The sequence below is a fragment of the Solanum stenotomum genome, chromosome 6 (genome assembly GCF_019186545.1).
Source record: "Solanum stenotomum isolate F172 chromosome 6, ASM1918654v1, whole genome shotgun sequence".
Classification (NCBI taxonomy): Eukaryota; Viridiplantae; Streptophyta; class Magnoliopsida; order Solanales; family Solanaceae; genus Solanum; species Solanum stenotomum.
Window position 1 is genome coordinate 58,866,254 of NC_064287.1, and position 15,174 is coordinate 58,881,427.

At 34.2% G+C, this 15,174-nt stretch overlaps 5 protein-coding genes across 9 annotated transcripts in view; 3 read left to right on the forward strand and 2 right to left on the reverse strand.

The window, feature by feature from the left end:
• LOC125866874 (copper transport protein ATX1-like) overlaps positions 1-15,174 on the reverse strand; it is a 230,852-nt gene that overhangs the window by 21,608 nt on the left and 194,070 nt on the right. The window lies entirely within an intron of this gene.
• On the forward strand, positions 418-3,652 carry LOC125866869 (ferredoxin, root R-B2-like). Of its 2 annotated transcripts, none has more exons than XM_049547243.1 (2): positions 418-568; positions 2,960-3,652. In XM_049547243.1, the coding sequence occupies exon 2, from the start codon at positions 2,968-2,970 to the stop codon at positions 3,418-3,420; it is 453 nt and encodes a 150-aa protein (XP_049403200.1). In that variant the 5' UTR covers positions 418-568; positions 2,960-2,967; the 3' UTR covers positions 3,421-3,652. The 2 variants fall into 2 exon arrangements, with proteins under 2 accessions (XP_049403200.1, XP_049403201.1); XM_049547244.1 differs by having other exon boundaries at positions 434-568; positions 2,966-3,652.
• LOC125868987 (uncharacterized) lies at positions 4,809-5,426 on the reverse strand. Its single transcript, XM_049549540.1, has one exon. It carries the CDS (start codon positions 5,424-5,426, stop codon positions 4,809-4,811), a length of 618 nt encoding a protein of 205 aa, XP_049405497.1.
• On the forward strand, positions 7,773-10,703 carry LOC125866875 (probable small nuclear ribonucleoprotein G). The gene is made up of 4 exons (XM_049547254.1): positions 7,773-7,902; positions 8,019-8,041; positions 10,187-10,308; positions 10,544-10,703. The coding sequence occupies exons 1-4, from the start codon at positions 7,868-7,870 to the stop codon at positions 10,604-10,606; spliced, it is 243 nt and encodes an 80-aa protein (XP_049403211.1). The 5' UTR covers positions 7,773-7,867; the 3' UTR covers positions 10,607-10,703.
• On the forward strand, positions 11,549-14,628 carry LOC125866873 (uncharacterized protein At2g27730, mitochondrial-like). The gene is made up of 3 exons (XM_049547248.1): positions 11,549-11,743; positions 13,160-13,237; positions 14,398-14,628. Exons 1-3 carry the CDS (start codon positions 11,588-11,590, stop codon positions 14,425-14,427), a joined length of 264 nt encoding a protein of 87 aa, XP_049403205.1. The 5' UTR covers positions 11,549-11,587; the 3' UTR covers positions 14,428-14,628.

The window sequence follows — 15,174 nt, forward strand, 5'->3', positions numbered from 1 at the left end:
CCCCCCCCCCCCCCTCCCCACACACACACACACCTTGTTCCATGGTATCAACAGAGCCACCTTTGGCGAAAGGTGTTTCGGTGCACGATCTTCATCAAAAAGTTATGTGGTGTAAAAAGGCTAATTAAATGTTATTTATTGTGAGGGTATGTTTAATTTTACACACCCATAAAGTAACCAAGAAGAAAATTTGTCAGAGCCACTATTCCATGGGCTAACCTTCAAGGTTCGGGAAAATGAGAAAAGAAATTCAAGATCACTCATTTGTAAGGGTTATTCTTGTAAATCGTCCCTTAAAATTGGTTATTATGTGCAAATTCTTCCTCAAAAGGCCCAAAAAGATCAAAATCACGTGCGATGTAACCCGTAGGCCCACTAAGATCACGTGACCACGACAGCTCCTTTGGTTCTTGACTTTCTTCCACTTGTTTGCCACTGCCACAGTTTTAACAAAAACCTCTTTTTCTGTGTTGGAATTTATTCAGAGATTCATAAAAGAGAAGCTTTCTTTGAGGAATAGCTGAAAAGTTCATTCTTTGATTCAAAGTTCAGATTTTTAATCATTTTTGTAAGTTTTCTTTAATTTCTCTCTGTTTTATTGCTGATTGTTTTGGTGATTTATTTGTGGATTTGCATGATTTAGTTGATCTATGGTTGTGGGGTTGTTTATTTTTGTTGATTTTGTTAATGGGTGTTTGGTTCTTGGATCAAATTTGCTTTTTTGTGTGCTTTTAATTTTTTTGGTTATGGCTCTTTTGTTAGTGTTGTTTGTTGTGGTAGTCTAACTGCTAGAGACAGATCTGGGATTTAAATGAATGTGTAAACAAATAATGGTAGTCTAGTGACCTCGACGAAGTAGGGTAAGGTCTGTGTACACCCTATGGAGACCCCACTTGTGGGATTACACTGGGTATGTTGTTGTTGTTGTTGTGTAAAGAATAATGCTACATTGGCCGCCGGCTTATGAGTACGAGTTGTCCTTCATCAGTGGTTGTGAATGACTGATTTTTGCAATTTTGACCTTGGTTTCGTAGGAGCAAGTTAGAAAGATTGAGAAATAGAACCATTTGATTTCATTCGTTTTCAATAGCCATGAGATGATCATCTTAGGGTTACCTTTTTGTAGTTGTGGGGGAAAAAGTAGGATTTGGAGATAGTAGTAGTGTTTGGACATGAAATCACCGTTAAAGTTTGTTTTTTTGAGTGAAACTTCTAGTAAAAAGTTGAAGTAATGAGTCAATTTAATAAAGGAGCACTTATTTGCAATAATCTCCAAATATTTGAAATACCATCAATGGCGAAACGGGTTAGAGTCCTACATTTGTTGTGAAGATAAAGGTTTTAGTCTCTTTTTACGGTCTTGAACAATTAAGATTGAGTTAGGTCCGAGGTCTATTGTTGTTAACATGCTATGGGCCTATGACTAATCCTTGGTATTGGGTCACCCATTGTTGGACCCCATGATGCACTATCCATGCTCAAGATGTCCAACTTGGGGCATGCAAGGCTTGTTAGAGTATAATATTGATTGTGAGGGTATATTTAAATGGTCTTGGATATCCCTCACATCTTGAACTAATTTTTGGAGTTGAGTCAGGTTCAAAATCTTTTTTCTTTACTGCTCCTAGAATGTCAGGCCTCATAAATTGAACCTACTCACTTGAAATATGTGACTTCTCAAAAAGAAGACGATATGTTGGGTCAAATGGTTTGGCTTTGGACTTCCATAATGGAGGTCTCAAGTTCGAAATCCCTTTCCTGCGACAGCAAGGGAGTCGGCCTTTTGGGTCGAGCTTATTGCATGGGGCTTGCCTAGTGTTGTTTATCTCTCTTGTGTGGTTTGCAAGCTATTGCACAGGAGCGGGGTTTACCCTGCGCGCACCCAAAGAGTAGTGGTGCAGGTCCCTTGTCATAAAAAAAAAGTGTGTTGTACAGAAACAATCACTGTATATGAGAAGTGTGCCAAACGCCAAAGTCAAGTGGCTATTGAACTGGTCTGTTTGAAGTGCTAGTTGTAAATTCAAGGTAATTGGAATTATGTTATAATAAAGTGGTAGATAAAGTCGGGAGCGAAGTGGGATGGGTTAAGGGGATGCTGATCCAGGATGTTTTGAAGGCAGATAGTACTATTTTACTTTATAAATATGACCCTCAGGCTCAGCACAGTCTTCATGCTAAAGATTGGCAATACTCTTACTGTTATCATTCTCAAAACTAGTACCCTTTTTTCCCTCCTTGATTCGTTTGAAGATGTCGATACAAATCGTTTGGTTCTGTTGGGTTCTGACCACTTAGTACTATGCTATTATCATCTCCATCGGTTCAGTATTTTAGAAACCAAACTCAAATGTCATCTAGCAGCCCAAACTTGTGAAAACTATGTGTTTGGAGATTTACCACTGGCATTCTGTGCATGACATATACCGGGGATATTTGGTTACTAATGACATTCAAGAGTCTTGCTGGTTCATGACTACTAAATACATACGTAATCAACAGAATTTGGGGAATGGAATGGCATAAAAAGAATGTTATGCACCCTCTGCTATTCTTTTTTTTTTTATAAGACAAGTGGTATTAATAACAACATCAAGAAGATGCAAGATTTACAAGATATGGCATTTGCGCAAAAAAAATCTCTGGCTAACTATATAAACTATCTAAGCCAGAACTAATGAGTTAGTAAAATCCTGAAATTGTTCTGCATTAACATCAGGATACAAGTTGGACCAACTAAACAAATCTCTGCTATTCTTATGCTGTCTCTGCGTGATTTTGAAAACTATCGATTAGATGTGACCTAGTAAAGGAGCTTGAGAACCATCCTTAAGACTTTTTGTTCATCTGCATCCACACAACACATGCTTCTTTGTATTTTGTGGAAAGATTTTCCTTTACATTATAGTTTTATAATGTTGACAGATTAATTTAACTTAATAGATCAAATAACCCTATGTAGGTGGAGGTATGTCGACGGTAAACATTCCATCGGGTTCTTTGCTCAAAGTTGCACCGTCAATTAGATCATCTGCCTTTACCAAGTCCCAAGTCTCTTTAGGTTCCGTAAAGAGTATTTCTAAAGCGTTTGGCTTGAAGTCGTCATCCTCCTTCAAAGTCTCCGCAATGGCAACATACAAGGTGAAGCTGATTAGCCCTGACGGTAAAGAGAATGAAATTGAAGTCGCGGATGATGAATACATCCTCGATAAAGCAGAGGAAGCTGGAGTGGAGCTGCCTTACTCATGCAGGGCTGGGTCTTGCTGTACCTGTGCTGGCCAGTTGGTTTCTGGAACAGTTGACCAATCTGAAGGAGCATTTCTCGACGATGATCAAATGGAGAAGGGTTATTTGCTGACTTGTATTTCATACCCGAGATCCGACTGTGTTATTCACACACACAAGGAAGAAGACGTTGTTTAATAATGTTCGAGTTCATTTCTCTTCGAGGGACCTTGATGATTGAAGGCAATACAAATCTTGTGCCGTGGACGCAGAAAAGAAATAAATTAAGATGGTGATATTGTGTCTTGTTTATGGCATAAAAACTCTTGTTGCAATTTGTTCAAGTATTTGGATCTCTTAAACTAATGTCCATTTGAAAACTATTGAATTTGGGGGTGATCTTTTCTGTATTAGAAGTTTGGCTCATCTATGTCCTTGCCGTTATAATTTTTGCTCAAAATTTCCCTTAGTCATTGACGCCAGTGGGCAAAGTTAGACCTTTTCGCAAAGTGCCAAGTACAAGTTTGAGTATTATCTTTGACTTATTGTCTTATAGATATTGGGTTATCGGATTAATGGTTTGTGAACAGATTTAGATTTATAGTTAATAGTTTATCGGCGTGGGGACATATTTCTCAGTTTTCTTATTGGTTAAACTGTTAACTCGTTAAAAATTATCGTAGTTACATTTTACTGTAAGTATATTTGTTAAATAAATGGTTATGTGCATGTATGGATGCACCCTCAAAATTTAGACTTTCATAGTTCTCACTATAATTTACAATACAAAATTACTAGCTTAAGTAGAGTTAAAAAGAATGTTTTGTTTGATTGGAGATTAATATATGGGTGAGTGAAGTGAAAAAGAGAACATGCAATGATTGAGCCAATATACAACCGTCAATTACTAATAAGATACCGAACCAACCGATAGCCCATTAGTTGACTAGCGGATTAGTATATTAGTATATGATAAAGTCGATATCGAATAAGTCAAACCGTTAAGCATAATTATCTTCCTAATTAATTCAATAAGCAACCCTACTATCAATATCTGAAATATCGATGAATAAGAACTTATTTATCTGAAACATGCTCTCTACCTCTGAGGTAGGGGTAAGTGTACGTACACTCTACCCTCCTCAAATCTCAATTTGGCTTTTGACTATTCTTTTACCTCCCACGAGATAGTGATAAGGTTTACATATATTCTATTATCTTCAAACTCTGCTTATGAAATTACCTCATAAATGTTGATGTTTTGTTATTCAACTTTTAACAAACAAACAAAAAATTGTGACGAAAATGGAGTTGTTTTAATTTGTATAACTTAACAACCAAAACCAAGTCACATCCAACATGGCTAATAATATAATCTTTCACCTACTAAGAAACTAAGCATCTTTCATAAGAAAACAACTAAATACCAAGTAGCATAACAAGCCAAAATCCAAAAATTCATAAAATTTCAACTAAATATTTTTCAAACATATAGATATATTATCTCTATAACAAAAAAAAAACAAAGTTATTTTAATTCAACATGCTAAAAACAAGTTAACTTAAATAAATGGAATGAAAATTTATTATTCTGACCATCGACGAGTCGTTGATCGCTTCAGTCCTGCTGAATTGGACCCAGACCCAAACCTGTCCGATTCAGCAGTCTGAACACTGGCCCCACCTTTTTCTCCTGACCGGATTTTCAAAACCGCCCTCACTTTTTTCCAAAACCCGGTTCTTATAGTCCTACTTTCTTTCTTTGACTTGGACCGGCGAACCCGTCCGGTACAAGACACTTTTGGTGAACCCGGTTCAGACACCAACACTTGCTTCAATGTCTTTCTTCCCGGTTCAGACCGGCTTCTAGTGAACCGGGATTTTGATTTCGATTTGACCGCCTTGTTGTTGACTCGACCGGGATTTCCTTCCCCTGAGATAGATTTTCGAGTCTTGGGAATGGAAAAAAGCGATGGATTTTGATTATTATGTGATAATATTTTGGAATTTTTGTTATTTGCTTTGCCTGAAAATGCAAATTTCATTGATGATTTTCTTTGCATGGCTGCATTTTGATCAAACCAATCTCTTTCTGAATCTTTAGAAAGCCAAAATGATTCAGGTGGATCATGATAAGAAAATTTCTCCTGAGAATTATTGATATGATCTTCAATATTTGTTTGATCATGAGGTTGTAGAGACATAGCACTTTAATTTGAGTGTTATTTCTCGTACGTACAACCTCTTTTTCTGAAACACTCTAATCGAGGAAAAAGTCTGATGTTTACAATCTCTTTGTTCTACTACACATGCACGAAACACTATATTTAGGTAAAATTTCACGTATAGCTTCTTTTCTATCGAAGGTTTCAAAAGACTAGGGCAAATACTGGACAGGAAAGAAAAACAATAACGTTAAAGCTAATTGATGGCTTTTTGAGTCCTTTTACATGAAAAATATTGTTGGGATTTCAAAAACTTATACAAGGAAGAGGATTTTTTATGGAAAAAAAAAAGACTTTAGTCTATGCAAATAAATTTTTGAATGTGTTGTATGAGAGAAAAGATGTATAAAAAGTAAGATTATATATAGAAGGAAGGTGGTAGGAGAAGACTTTTTTTCAAAGTAGGCAGGTGAAGGAAAAGAATAAGAAGGTCTTTTAATACCCACATGGTATTTAATTAACAAGAAATCATATATCATGATTTTGGAGGTTTGCAAGGCCAAATGAGGTTTTGGATCAAAAAAATAAAACAAAATTTGTGGTCAAAAAATATATCTCAACTATTATTTTATTTTTTTCGAGTTTTATATTTTAATTATCAGTTGTTCTCTTTTTTTACTTAAATCATCACTCGTAGATGGAAGGTAATAGTTCATATAAGAAAAAAGAACATATGATAGTTGACCTAATCGATTTTGTGGTGTGTATTAATACTTTAATTTTGACTTTCAATTTTGCGTAAAGATAATAATTTAGATGTATTTTTAACTATTATCTCAAAATAAATGTTTAATTGAGTACTTTTTTCCATATCGTATGACCTCTTTTGACTGCATGGAATTTAATTAATTTTTAAAAAATACTTCTAAATTTATAATCATATTGTTTAGACTGTGTATTAAAAACGATTATTCATGAACCGTATATTAACTTGGAATTATTGTATAAACTTATGAACTTTAAATTTCAAATCAGTCTGTTGCAGAGATTTATGTTGTTCGAACTCTTTAAATTTGCTATCGTGTGTATCGAATTCTTCAAAGATAATGCATTTTGAAAAATCTAATAAATATACGATAACATTTTTGGAGAATCGAGATCGTATATAGTTTGGAAAAGGACATGTTTGACTGTTTGTCGCCATGCAATCATGCATGTATTATGGAGGTCTTTGCAAAAAGGTGGCTGCATGTTTAATAAGACTCACCATTCTATTTGTTTAACAAATTTTGTTGGTCCATTAATGTTTATTTAAGGATTAATTAAATTATAAAGTAGTCAAATGAAAATGAAAAACTATTTTTGGTTTTGATTTTGGTGCTGGCTGTATATTAATTTAGGAATAGTGTGGAAAAAGTGGTCACATTTTTAAAACAAGAAAATATGTATATTTAACCATAGTGTATCAGGTATTTAGGAAGAGGAATATATCTACTTCATTTGATTATAATTTATAAAGAACGATAAAGAATTAAAGATATTTTTGTGTTATTAAAATTAAAAGAATGGCATAATATTTTGTTTCTAATAGTTTAAGCATATATCTTTCTACTTTGCTAATAGAGACATCTTTAGGGCCATTTTTTGCCCTTATATGTTTTTTTAATGTTTATGGTCTTTGAATTAGATATCAGATAATTATATTTATCAAGACTTAGATAAATAGAAGAAAATTACGTGATTTTTATTTCGGCAAGTTTTGAACATGTGATTATATATATTATTATCCGACTACATAGGTATTATATATCTTCTTTTAGACATATAAATTATATGCAACTCAAATGAACTAAAGCTTCTGCTATGTATGAAGTTCTGAGAAGTGGAGGATTACGAGAGTTTATTGTACACTATCTTACTATGTATTTGTATAAGATTGAGGTTTTTTTGAGTTCACATTGAAGCTCCTACTAAATTCGGTTCGTGCACTGTCGAGGGTGGCGCTCCCAACAAGATTTTCTCCATACCTAGTGCTCGAATTTGAGACCTCTGATTAAGGTTGAGGCAATCCTACCACTGGTTAAGATTGAGTTTGTTGCCACAACTCAAACTCATGACCTCCTGATCCATATGACAACAACTTTACTAATTATGTCAAGACTCTTTTTATCTTCTAAAATTTGAAATCCAAATTCTCCAATAACTAGTAGCACTTTATATAGTTATTTAATGTCTAGAGTAGTATTGAAGTTTATTTTTCTCTATAATGAACAAATATAAAATAATTATATTTATCAAGTAAAATGAAATGAGGAAAGTTATAAAAAAATTGTAATTTGGTCCCTTAAGTAATAGACTAGTTAACAAAAGACCTTTAAACCTTTTTAGGGGTTTATTTAGAGCACAAACGGCCGCTGAGCATCGGAAAATTTTTCATCTCCTCCATTGTTTCTCTCAAAAGACAAAAAGAGGAAGAAAAGATGAGCAGATCAGGTCAGCCTCCAGATCTCAAAAAGTAAGTTTTTACAATTAATTTTTTTGAATTTTCTAATAATTTTTTTTGCTCACAAATTAGTTTCTTACTTCTTTGCCTTTTGATTTTGTGTTTTTTTTCTTTGTTTGTTTGGTTAGGTATATGGACAAGCAGCTTCAAAGTAAGTTAAAAAACCCCTTTTGTCTTGATTTTGATTTTATTTTGTGTTATTGCTAGTGGGTATTGCTTAAAAATGCAATCTTTGGAACAAAGTTGTGAACTTTGTGTGAATGTTTAGTTGATTCTTGTTGCAACTTGATTAGAGTTAAAGGGATTTAACTTTTAGTTGTTTGGTACGCGGGATAAGGTGGGATATGCCTAAATTAAGTTTGGGATAAAATTTATACTGCGTTTGGTTGATTGATGGAGCCTTTCATACTATATTTGATTTGCATGTGTTAAGCATATTATCTTGCATTACATTTGGTTGACTTTCAATTCAATTCAATTCAAGACATTGCTTATATACAGAAGAGATCTAGTTTTGAGTTCTATTTAAGAAACCGAAGAAGACAGGGGAACTGGGCTTTCTCAAGAGTGTTTTGATTCTTATCCTCATGATATGTTGTTGTAGTAAGTGGGTGGTTGATAATCACGTATTATTGGGAGGGTGTAGGCAATGGATATTGTTCTTGCACCCGAGCCTGTAATTGGTAGGTCGAATCCCTATACCATCAACCAAATGTAGTATAAGAAGCTTTATCACAGGCTGAATCGATGGATATCCCACCTTATCTCATCCAACTTGGGATTATTTTATCCCGTTTCCCAAGTGGGATAAATTAGTGTAGGGATTATAATCCCAGGATCATTTAGTCTTCGTACCAAACGTCCCCGTTTTAGGGATATTGGGTACAGTTAAAGGTTTAGGGCATAGAAGAGCAATTATGGCTTCTGTATACGTTTGCATTTCTTTTTCTTGTATATTTTTGCTTATTTGGGTTTTGTTTTCCCTGAAAGTGGTGCATCAATAACTATTGTGACCCCTCTAATTTTGGGTTAGTTACTGCTAGTGGTACTGACTACTGGGTATTCATGTAAAAAATCAGATTTTCATGAATGTGGTTATGTTTTTTGAACTTTGTGCGACTGCTCACGTTTAGTCTTGCTGCAGCGTTTTTGGTGTTTTTAATGGATTTTGTTTAGGACTTAAGTTTTCAGGCACATAAGACCGCTTTTGGTTTAAGTATACTCTTGCGTTTATGTATTGTTTTATTTTTAAAGTTTCTTCAGGGTTTTTGTTTTCCACAATTTCTTAGGGTTATGGACTAAGGGGGTTAATTTATTTCCTAGGCCACGCATTATGAGTTGAGTTGCTAGCACTTCATCACCAGGGTACCGTAATTTGTCTTAAAAGATAATAAGAGTATTGGAATGAAATAGCTCCAAACAAAACGTAATGGATATTGTGGATTCAAATAGCTGACCTAAACTAGTTTGGATTAAGGTGTAGTTGTTATTTGTTTTGTTGTCCATAGCTATCGAGACTGTAAAACCTTTCTCCTCCCTTTAACATGATGCTTCTGCGGTTGTACGACAAGTGCTGATTCTATATTTCAAAAACATTGGATATATTGACATCGGATTTGCTTAAATTTCTCAAATAATGTGCCTAATTTTGCATAATGTGGAATTTTAATCTACTCTGCTGCTCACAAATAACAATTCTTATTATTGCATTTTGGTGTTGTGCATATTTTATCTCAGTGTTTGCATTTGAGGAAACAAAACTAAGAACTGAAGTGTTATTTTTGCTGGACATGTCAAAAAGTAATGCAAAGTGAAACACTAAATGCTTTACTCTTTGCATTAATAAACTTGCATTTTGAAGTGGTTTACTGCCCAGTGCCCACCATTATTTTGGCTCCTCGTGCAGGGTTAACATATAGACTTTGATGAAAGTAATTTTTTTTGAAACTTTAGACTTTGATGAAAGTAATTGGAAACAAAAGTTTTGCTATCTTAGCAACAACATACCCAATGTAATCCCACAAGTGGGGTCTGGGGAGGGTAGAATGTACGCACACCTTACCTCTACGTTGAGAGGTGGAGAGGCTATTCTGAAAGACCCTTGGCTCAAAGTAATTGTAATAAAAGTTTTGTTATCTTAACTGAGTGAATTTTATATAATTGGTATAAGAAGTTTCAGCATGTGTACAGTATAAGGATCAATATTCATTGTCTGAATCACATAATCTGCTCTATTAGTCAGTTTCCGTCATGGGGTTGCTTTTCAGAATTAAGTAACGTGGTATACCTTTTGCAGTCAAGTTGAATGCCAACCGCCAAGTTGTGGGGACTCTTCGTGGGTTCGATCAGTTCATGAATTTGGTTATCGACAATACTGTTGAGGTCAATGGAAACGATAAGAATGAGATTGGCATGGTGGTAAGTCTTTGCTGCTGTTTTTACTCCATTCCTCACCCCCGTTTGTAAATTTCACTTTGTTTATATCTGTCTCCGGGACTTGATGTAACTTGTGATACATAATCAATTTATTTTCTTTCTAGTCTTCAAGATCTCTAATATTTTGATGTTAATTAACACTTAGTTAGCTCAAAAGCTTGTTCGTTCTAGAAATGCAGTCGCTATTTTTTCACTTGATGCATGATTGATGTTGCAGGTAATTCGGGGTAATAGCGTGGTGACAATTGAAGCTCTGGAACCGGTTGCCAGACCACAGTAATACGAATGAAGCTGATTATTCAAGGATCTTTATCTATGTTCAAGATATTTACTGCTCTTATGGAACCTAAGTGAAATTATGTATTGTACCTGAATTATGTAGCTTTCGACTAGTTTATCTTTGATATCTCTGAAAATGAAAGGCATCGATATCTCTGTTCATCTAGAGCACATGTTCAGAATTTCATCTGGTGAGTTTTGTATACAATGACAATGTCGGGACATGAGTGTTTGTTCATGAGATACCTGTTGAACGTATTATGGTACCTTGGAGCAATGCAACAATGAAATTTTCCTTGATCCTTCTCATATGTGCTTGGCAACCCCTATTAAACGCTCACTTTGAACGAACAACTAGTCGTTCCAAGAGTCTCCGTTAGTTGAATCGCGTTTAGTAAATTCCTTGTTTAGGCTCATCCTCTTTGTCATGTGTATGGATAGTGTATATACCATTACCAAAACATCAACTTGCAAACAATGACTTAAATATTTGTAAGTGAAAAGCAAAGCCCCACACAATTACAATATATGGGGTCTGAGAAGGGAATGTATACGTAGACTTTATTTAACCCCACATGATGCAAATTAGTTAAGACTTCTAAATCACGAATCAAAATCACCAGTCAATAAACATTTTAAAATTAGAACTTATTAAAGCAAACAAAAAAAAAATCATTGATTTTTAATTTGTGGAGTGGTATATCCAATGTCTTAAGTTTAAGGATATGATAATCCAAATAAATATTTTGTATCAAAAGATTGGCTAAAACTTAAATAGTTTTGAAAATACTAGCTAAAACGTGATTAATAATTCAACGTTAGGCTATATGTCTAATTTTTAGTATATTACCATTTTATCCATAACCCGAAAACCCGGTCAAAAACTGGACCCTACTTCACTATTCCCTATAAATACCAAAACGCCAATCACACTTGAGGCAATTTCATCACTGTTAAATTTCCACCCTCAGCGAAAAAAAAAATGGCGATGAGATCTGTCGTTTCATTCAGTGGACTCCGTCGTTTAACGGAAGGTGCTAATGTAGCTCTCCGATCATCGGTTTCCGGCCTCCGACACTTCAGTGACGGAAAAATCCTCGGTGAAGAAGAACGTGCTCAAGAGAACATTTACATTCAGGTCTTCATGATTTAGCTTCTTTTTTTTTTTTTTTTTTTTTTTATAATTTTGTTTAATATTTCGTGAATTTATGTCCTCCTTATTGTTGTTTAATAGTATTTGAATGGATTGTGATTGAATACAGTGAGATTGATCTGAGTTTTGGCGGATCTAAAATTTCATAGGTTGTATCATTTTCAGCTCTTATAGTTCTAAGTACTGCATATATGTGTATGTAATATGTGTATAATGGACATACACACATATATGTGTATTTGTGTATAAGATAATTTCGATGAATAATAGGCGGATGTAATGATTCTCTGATTGAATTCCCTAATTTCAGCTCTTATAGTTCTAAGTACTGCATATATGTGTATGTAATATGTGTGTAATGGACCCATACACACATATATGTGTGTTGTGTGTAGAATAATTATGAAGAATAATAGGCGTATGTAATGATTCTCTGATTGAATTCCCTAATTTCAGCTCGTGCGTGTGCATATGGATGTGTAGAAAAAATGATGTAAATAATAGATTGTACCAATTTCAAACACATGAGCTCTAAGTTTTACATGTATGTTTATGTATATACGTATAGAAACACATGTATATTTTTTTGTTATTCAAATGGATTGTGATCGAATAGAGTGAAATGAATATTTTGATGATTTATACATTTGATCCAAAAATAGGCTGATGTAATAATTCTCTGACAGAATTCACTATGTTCAGCTCGTGCCTAATGTGCGCGTGCATATGTATGTGTATAATCATGAGTGTGTAAATTTTTTACTGTAAATAATAAATATCAAGTCCAAACCAATTAGCTCTAAGTTCTGCTTACATGTATATATTATGTACAGACAAAAACACATGTATATTACGTGTGTATACTGTATACAATACTTACAGTAGATTATAGATTGTACCAGTTCCAAACGCATTAATTCTAAGTTTTGAATTGCATTGGCTTGGAGTAGTTGGGACTGGGGAAAATTCAATTGACATGTTCTCCTTTTGATAGATGATGTAAGTTTTGTGCTAGTGCATTCATGTGTTTATTGTTATTTAATATTTGAAATGAGTACTAAAATATTGTGAAATGGAGACGGATGATTTATACATTTGATCTGAAAATAGGTAGATCTAAAAGGATTTCTATAAATAATAGATTGTACCAATTCCAAATCCTATAGCTCTAAGTTCTGCATATATGTAATAAGTATATTATGTACACACACAGTCGCATATGTATTTTATGTGCGTGTAAAATAATTACCATGAATAACAAATTGTACTTATTCGAAACCTTAATTCTGAATTACATTGACTCCAAATAGTTGGGATTGGATTGATGTGTTCTCTTTTTGATATATGGTATAAGGTTGTGCTAGATCATTCATGCGTATTGCTTTTCAATTTTGTGAGTAGAAAATGGAAAGGGAGAGGTTGGAGAAGGCAAAGCAGAAGGCAGAGCGAGAGAAAGCTGAGAAAGAGAAGGCCGATAAGGTTTGGATCTTTCCCTTATTCTTTTTTTCTTGTTCTATACATATAGTCCTACATAAACTGGCAAATCCCATTTATTATGTTGTTTTTGGTATGTTTTAACAGCGGAAAAAAGCAAATTATTCTTAAAAGAAAACTGCATATTTTAGTTCTAATAGGGCGAGGATTCTCTTATGATATTGGAAATTAAGTTTCGCTCCTTTTGTGATTAAGCAAAAAAAAGATTACCCGCGCCTTTTGGTATATATCAGTTTGGATGTCTTATCTTTGGCTTTGGTAAAATACTGAATATATTCCCTTTATCAAAATCCTACATTAAAGCATCCAATTTCTACTCCGTTAGACTTTTCTATCAAAGTTTCCACCATAGTTCACATCTGCCTTCCATTACCTTTATAAATCATTAAGCTTTATGTCCAATCAAAACAAGAGCAGCTAAAAATGATTTTTGTCTTCTCGGTAAAACATTCACAAAGCCTTTGAGTAAGACAATTGCAAGTAATAGTTTCATCAAAGGAGGACAATTGCAAGTAATAGCAAAAAAGAGAGCCATTTTGCATTGTCATAACTTTACTACTCTTTCAAAAATTCTCATTGGTAAATCTTTGAACTAGGTGTAGTATGGATGGGAATTGTGTATACTTGGTCTAACCATCTATCTCTAAGTTTAAACCATTTTAATAAACCCTAGGTATGACATATGGACATCGGTCATGTTCTCTGATCTCATATAAGATTGTTCACTTGTACTTGAAATCCATAATTGCAATTATTTTATACATTGTATACTTGTTGTGGTGACTGGTGAGTAAACACCTATGCGTCTTTTTCTGGTTTAGCATTTGCTTAATTAAAGTTTTGAACCTTTAAACGAAGTTCTAGCATCCAATTTTTACACATATTTTGTGAATGCCCTACATGTGTAAAAGTTGATAGAATTACGCTGTTTTTACTGTTCTCAACATACACATTGCTCCGTCCCATATGACGCTTTCATATTAACCAGTCTAATTTTTAGTCGGAGACAATTGAATGTTGAGAGATACATGTGTTGGATTGATGATTTTCCTGCCTAGATCTTCTTTTAAATTTTTAAATATATACGTTTTTTGAGATTATACTGTACACGTTTTCTTAACCCGTCATTTCTTTTCTTTAAGCAGAAGGCTGGAGAAGGGGCTAACAAGAGCTGAATTGACATCTCAAACTCTTCCTTTCAAGTTACTTTTGACAAATAAATGGATAATGACTTTGTGTTGCTCTTGATACTGTTGGATCTTGTACAAAGTATTTCGTAGTTATTATCCTCCATGCTCTTCTTCCTTGAAGTTTTCTTTTCTGAGACTGTAAAACACATTTGGTTCGAGAATCGAATATCATCTTGTTTGGGACCAGTTTGATTCTGTTGGCACTGCATTTTTACAGTTTGTTATCGCTTGGTAATCATAGTATAAACTCGTTGCTCGTGATCAAGTCATTCGCAACGAGCACTTGTGTTGAAAGAAGAACTATTACTAGTGATTTCAATGTGCAGAATAGTGACGTTAGAGGGTCCACCTAGTTCGAGTGCACAAAGTAGTTGGGCTAGTGAGTTTCAGATATCAAATGGTTAAATCGGGGAAAGTAAAGAATGTATGTGGATCCTATTGATCTAGTGGACCCAGGCTCCTCTGGAAAATTGAACCTGATATGATCTAGTGGCCAATGAAGTGCAATGAGAACAATGAGGTCTCAATTTCGAATTCAGCAGAAGAAAATATTGTTACTCAGTAGGACACTTTTTCCATCTGCTTAAAGCTGTCCAACAACGATAACAACATATCCAAAGTAATCCCACAATTGATATTACTCAAATTCTATGTACCCACAATTCTAACTATTTTCCAAGTTCATTTACCCCGGTTTGGTAGCTTGGAGGCGAAAAACTAACACAAAACTAC

Bases quoted from the DNA above. Each gene is read 5' to 3' on its own strand.
- LOC125866869 (XM_049547243.1), top strand. From the start codon at position 2,968: ATGTCGACGGTAAACATTCCATCGGGTTCTTTGCTCAAAGTTGCACCG.
- LOC125868987 (XM_049549540.1), bottom strand. From the start codon at position 5,426: ATGTCTCTACAACCTCATGATCAAACAAATATTGAAGATCATATCAAT.
- LOC125866875 (XM_049547254.1), top strand. From the start codon at position 7,868: ATGAGCAGATCAGGTCAGCCTCCAGATCTCAAAAA. The intron at 7,903-8,018 runs GTAAGTTTTTAC...TTGTTTGGTTAG, and splicing joins CAGCCTCCAGATCTCAAAAA to GTATATGGACAAGCAGCTTC. The intron at 8,042-10,186 runs GTAAGTTAAAAA...TACCTTTTGCAG, and splicing joins TATGGACAAGCAGCTTCAAA to TCAAGTTGAATGCCAACCGC.
- LOC125866873 (XM_049547248.1), top strand. From the start codon at position 11,588: ATGGCGATGAGATCTGTCGTTTCATTCAGTGGACTCCGTCGTTTAACG. The intron at 11,744-13,159 runs GTCTTCATGATT...TTTTGTGAGTAG, and splicing joins AAGAGAACATTTACATTCAG to AAAATGGAAAGGGAGAGGTT. The intron at 13,238-14,397 runs GTTTGGATCTTT...TTCTTTAAGCAG, and splicing joins AGAAAGAGAAGGCCGATAAG to AAGGCTGGAGAAGGGGCTAA.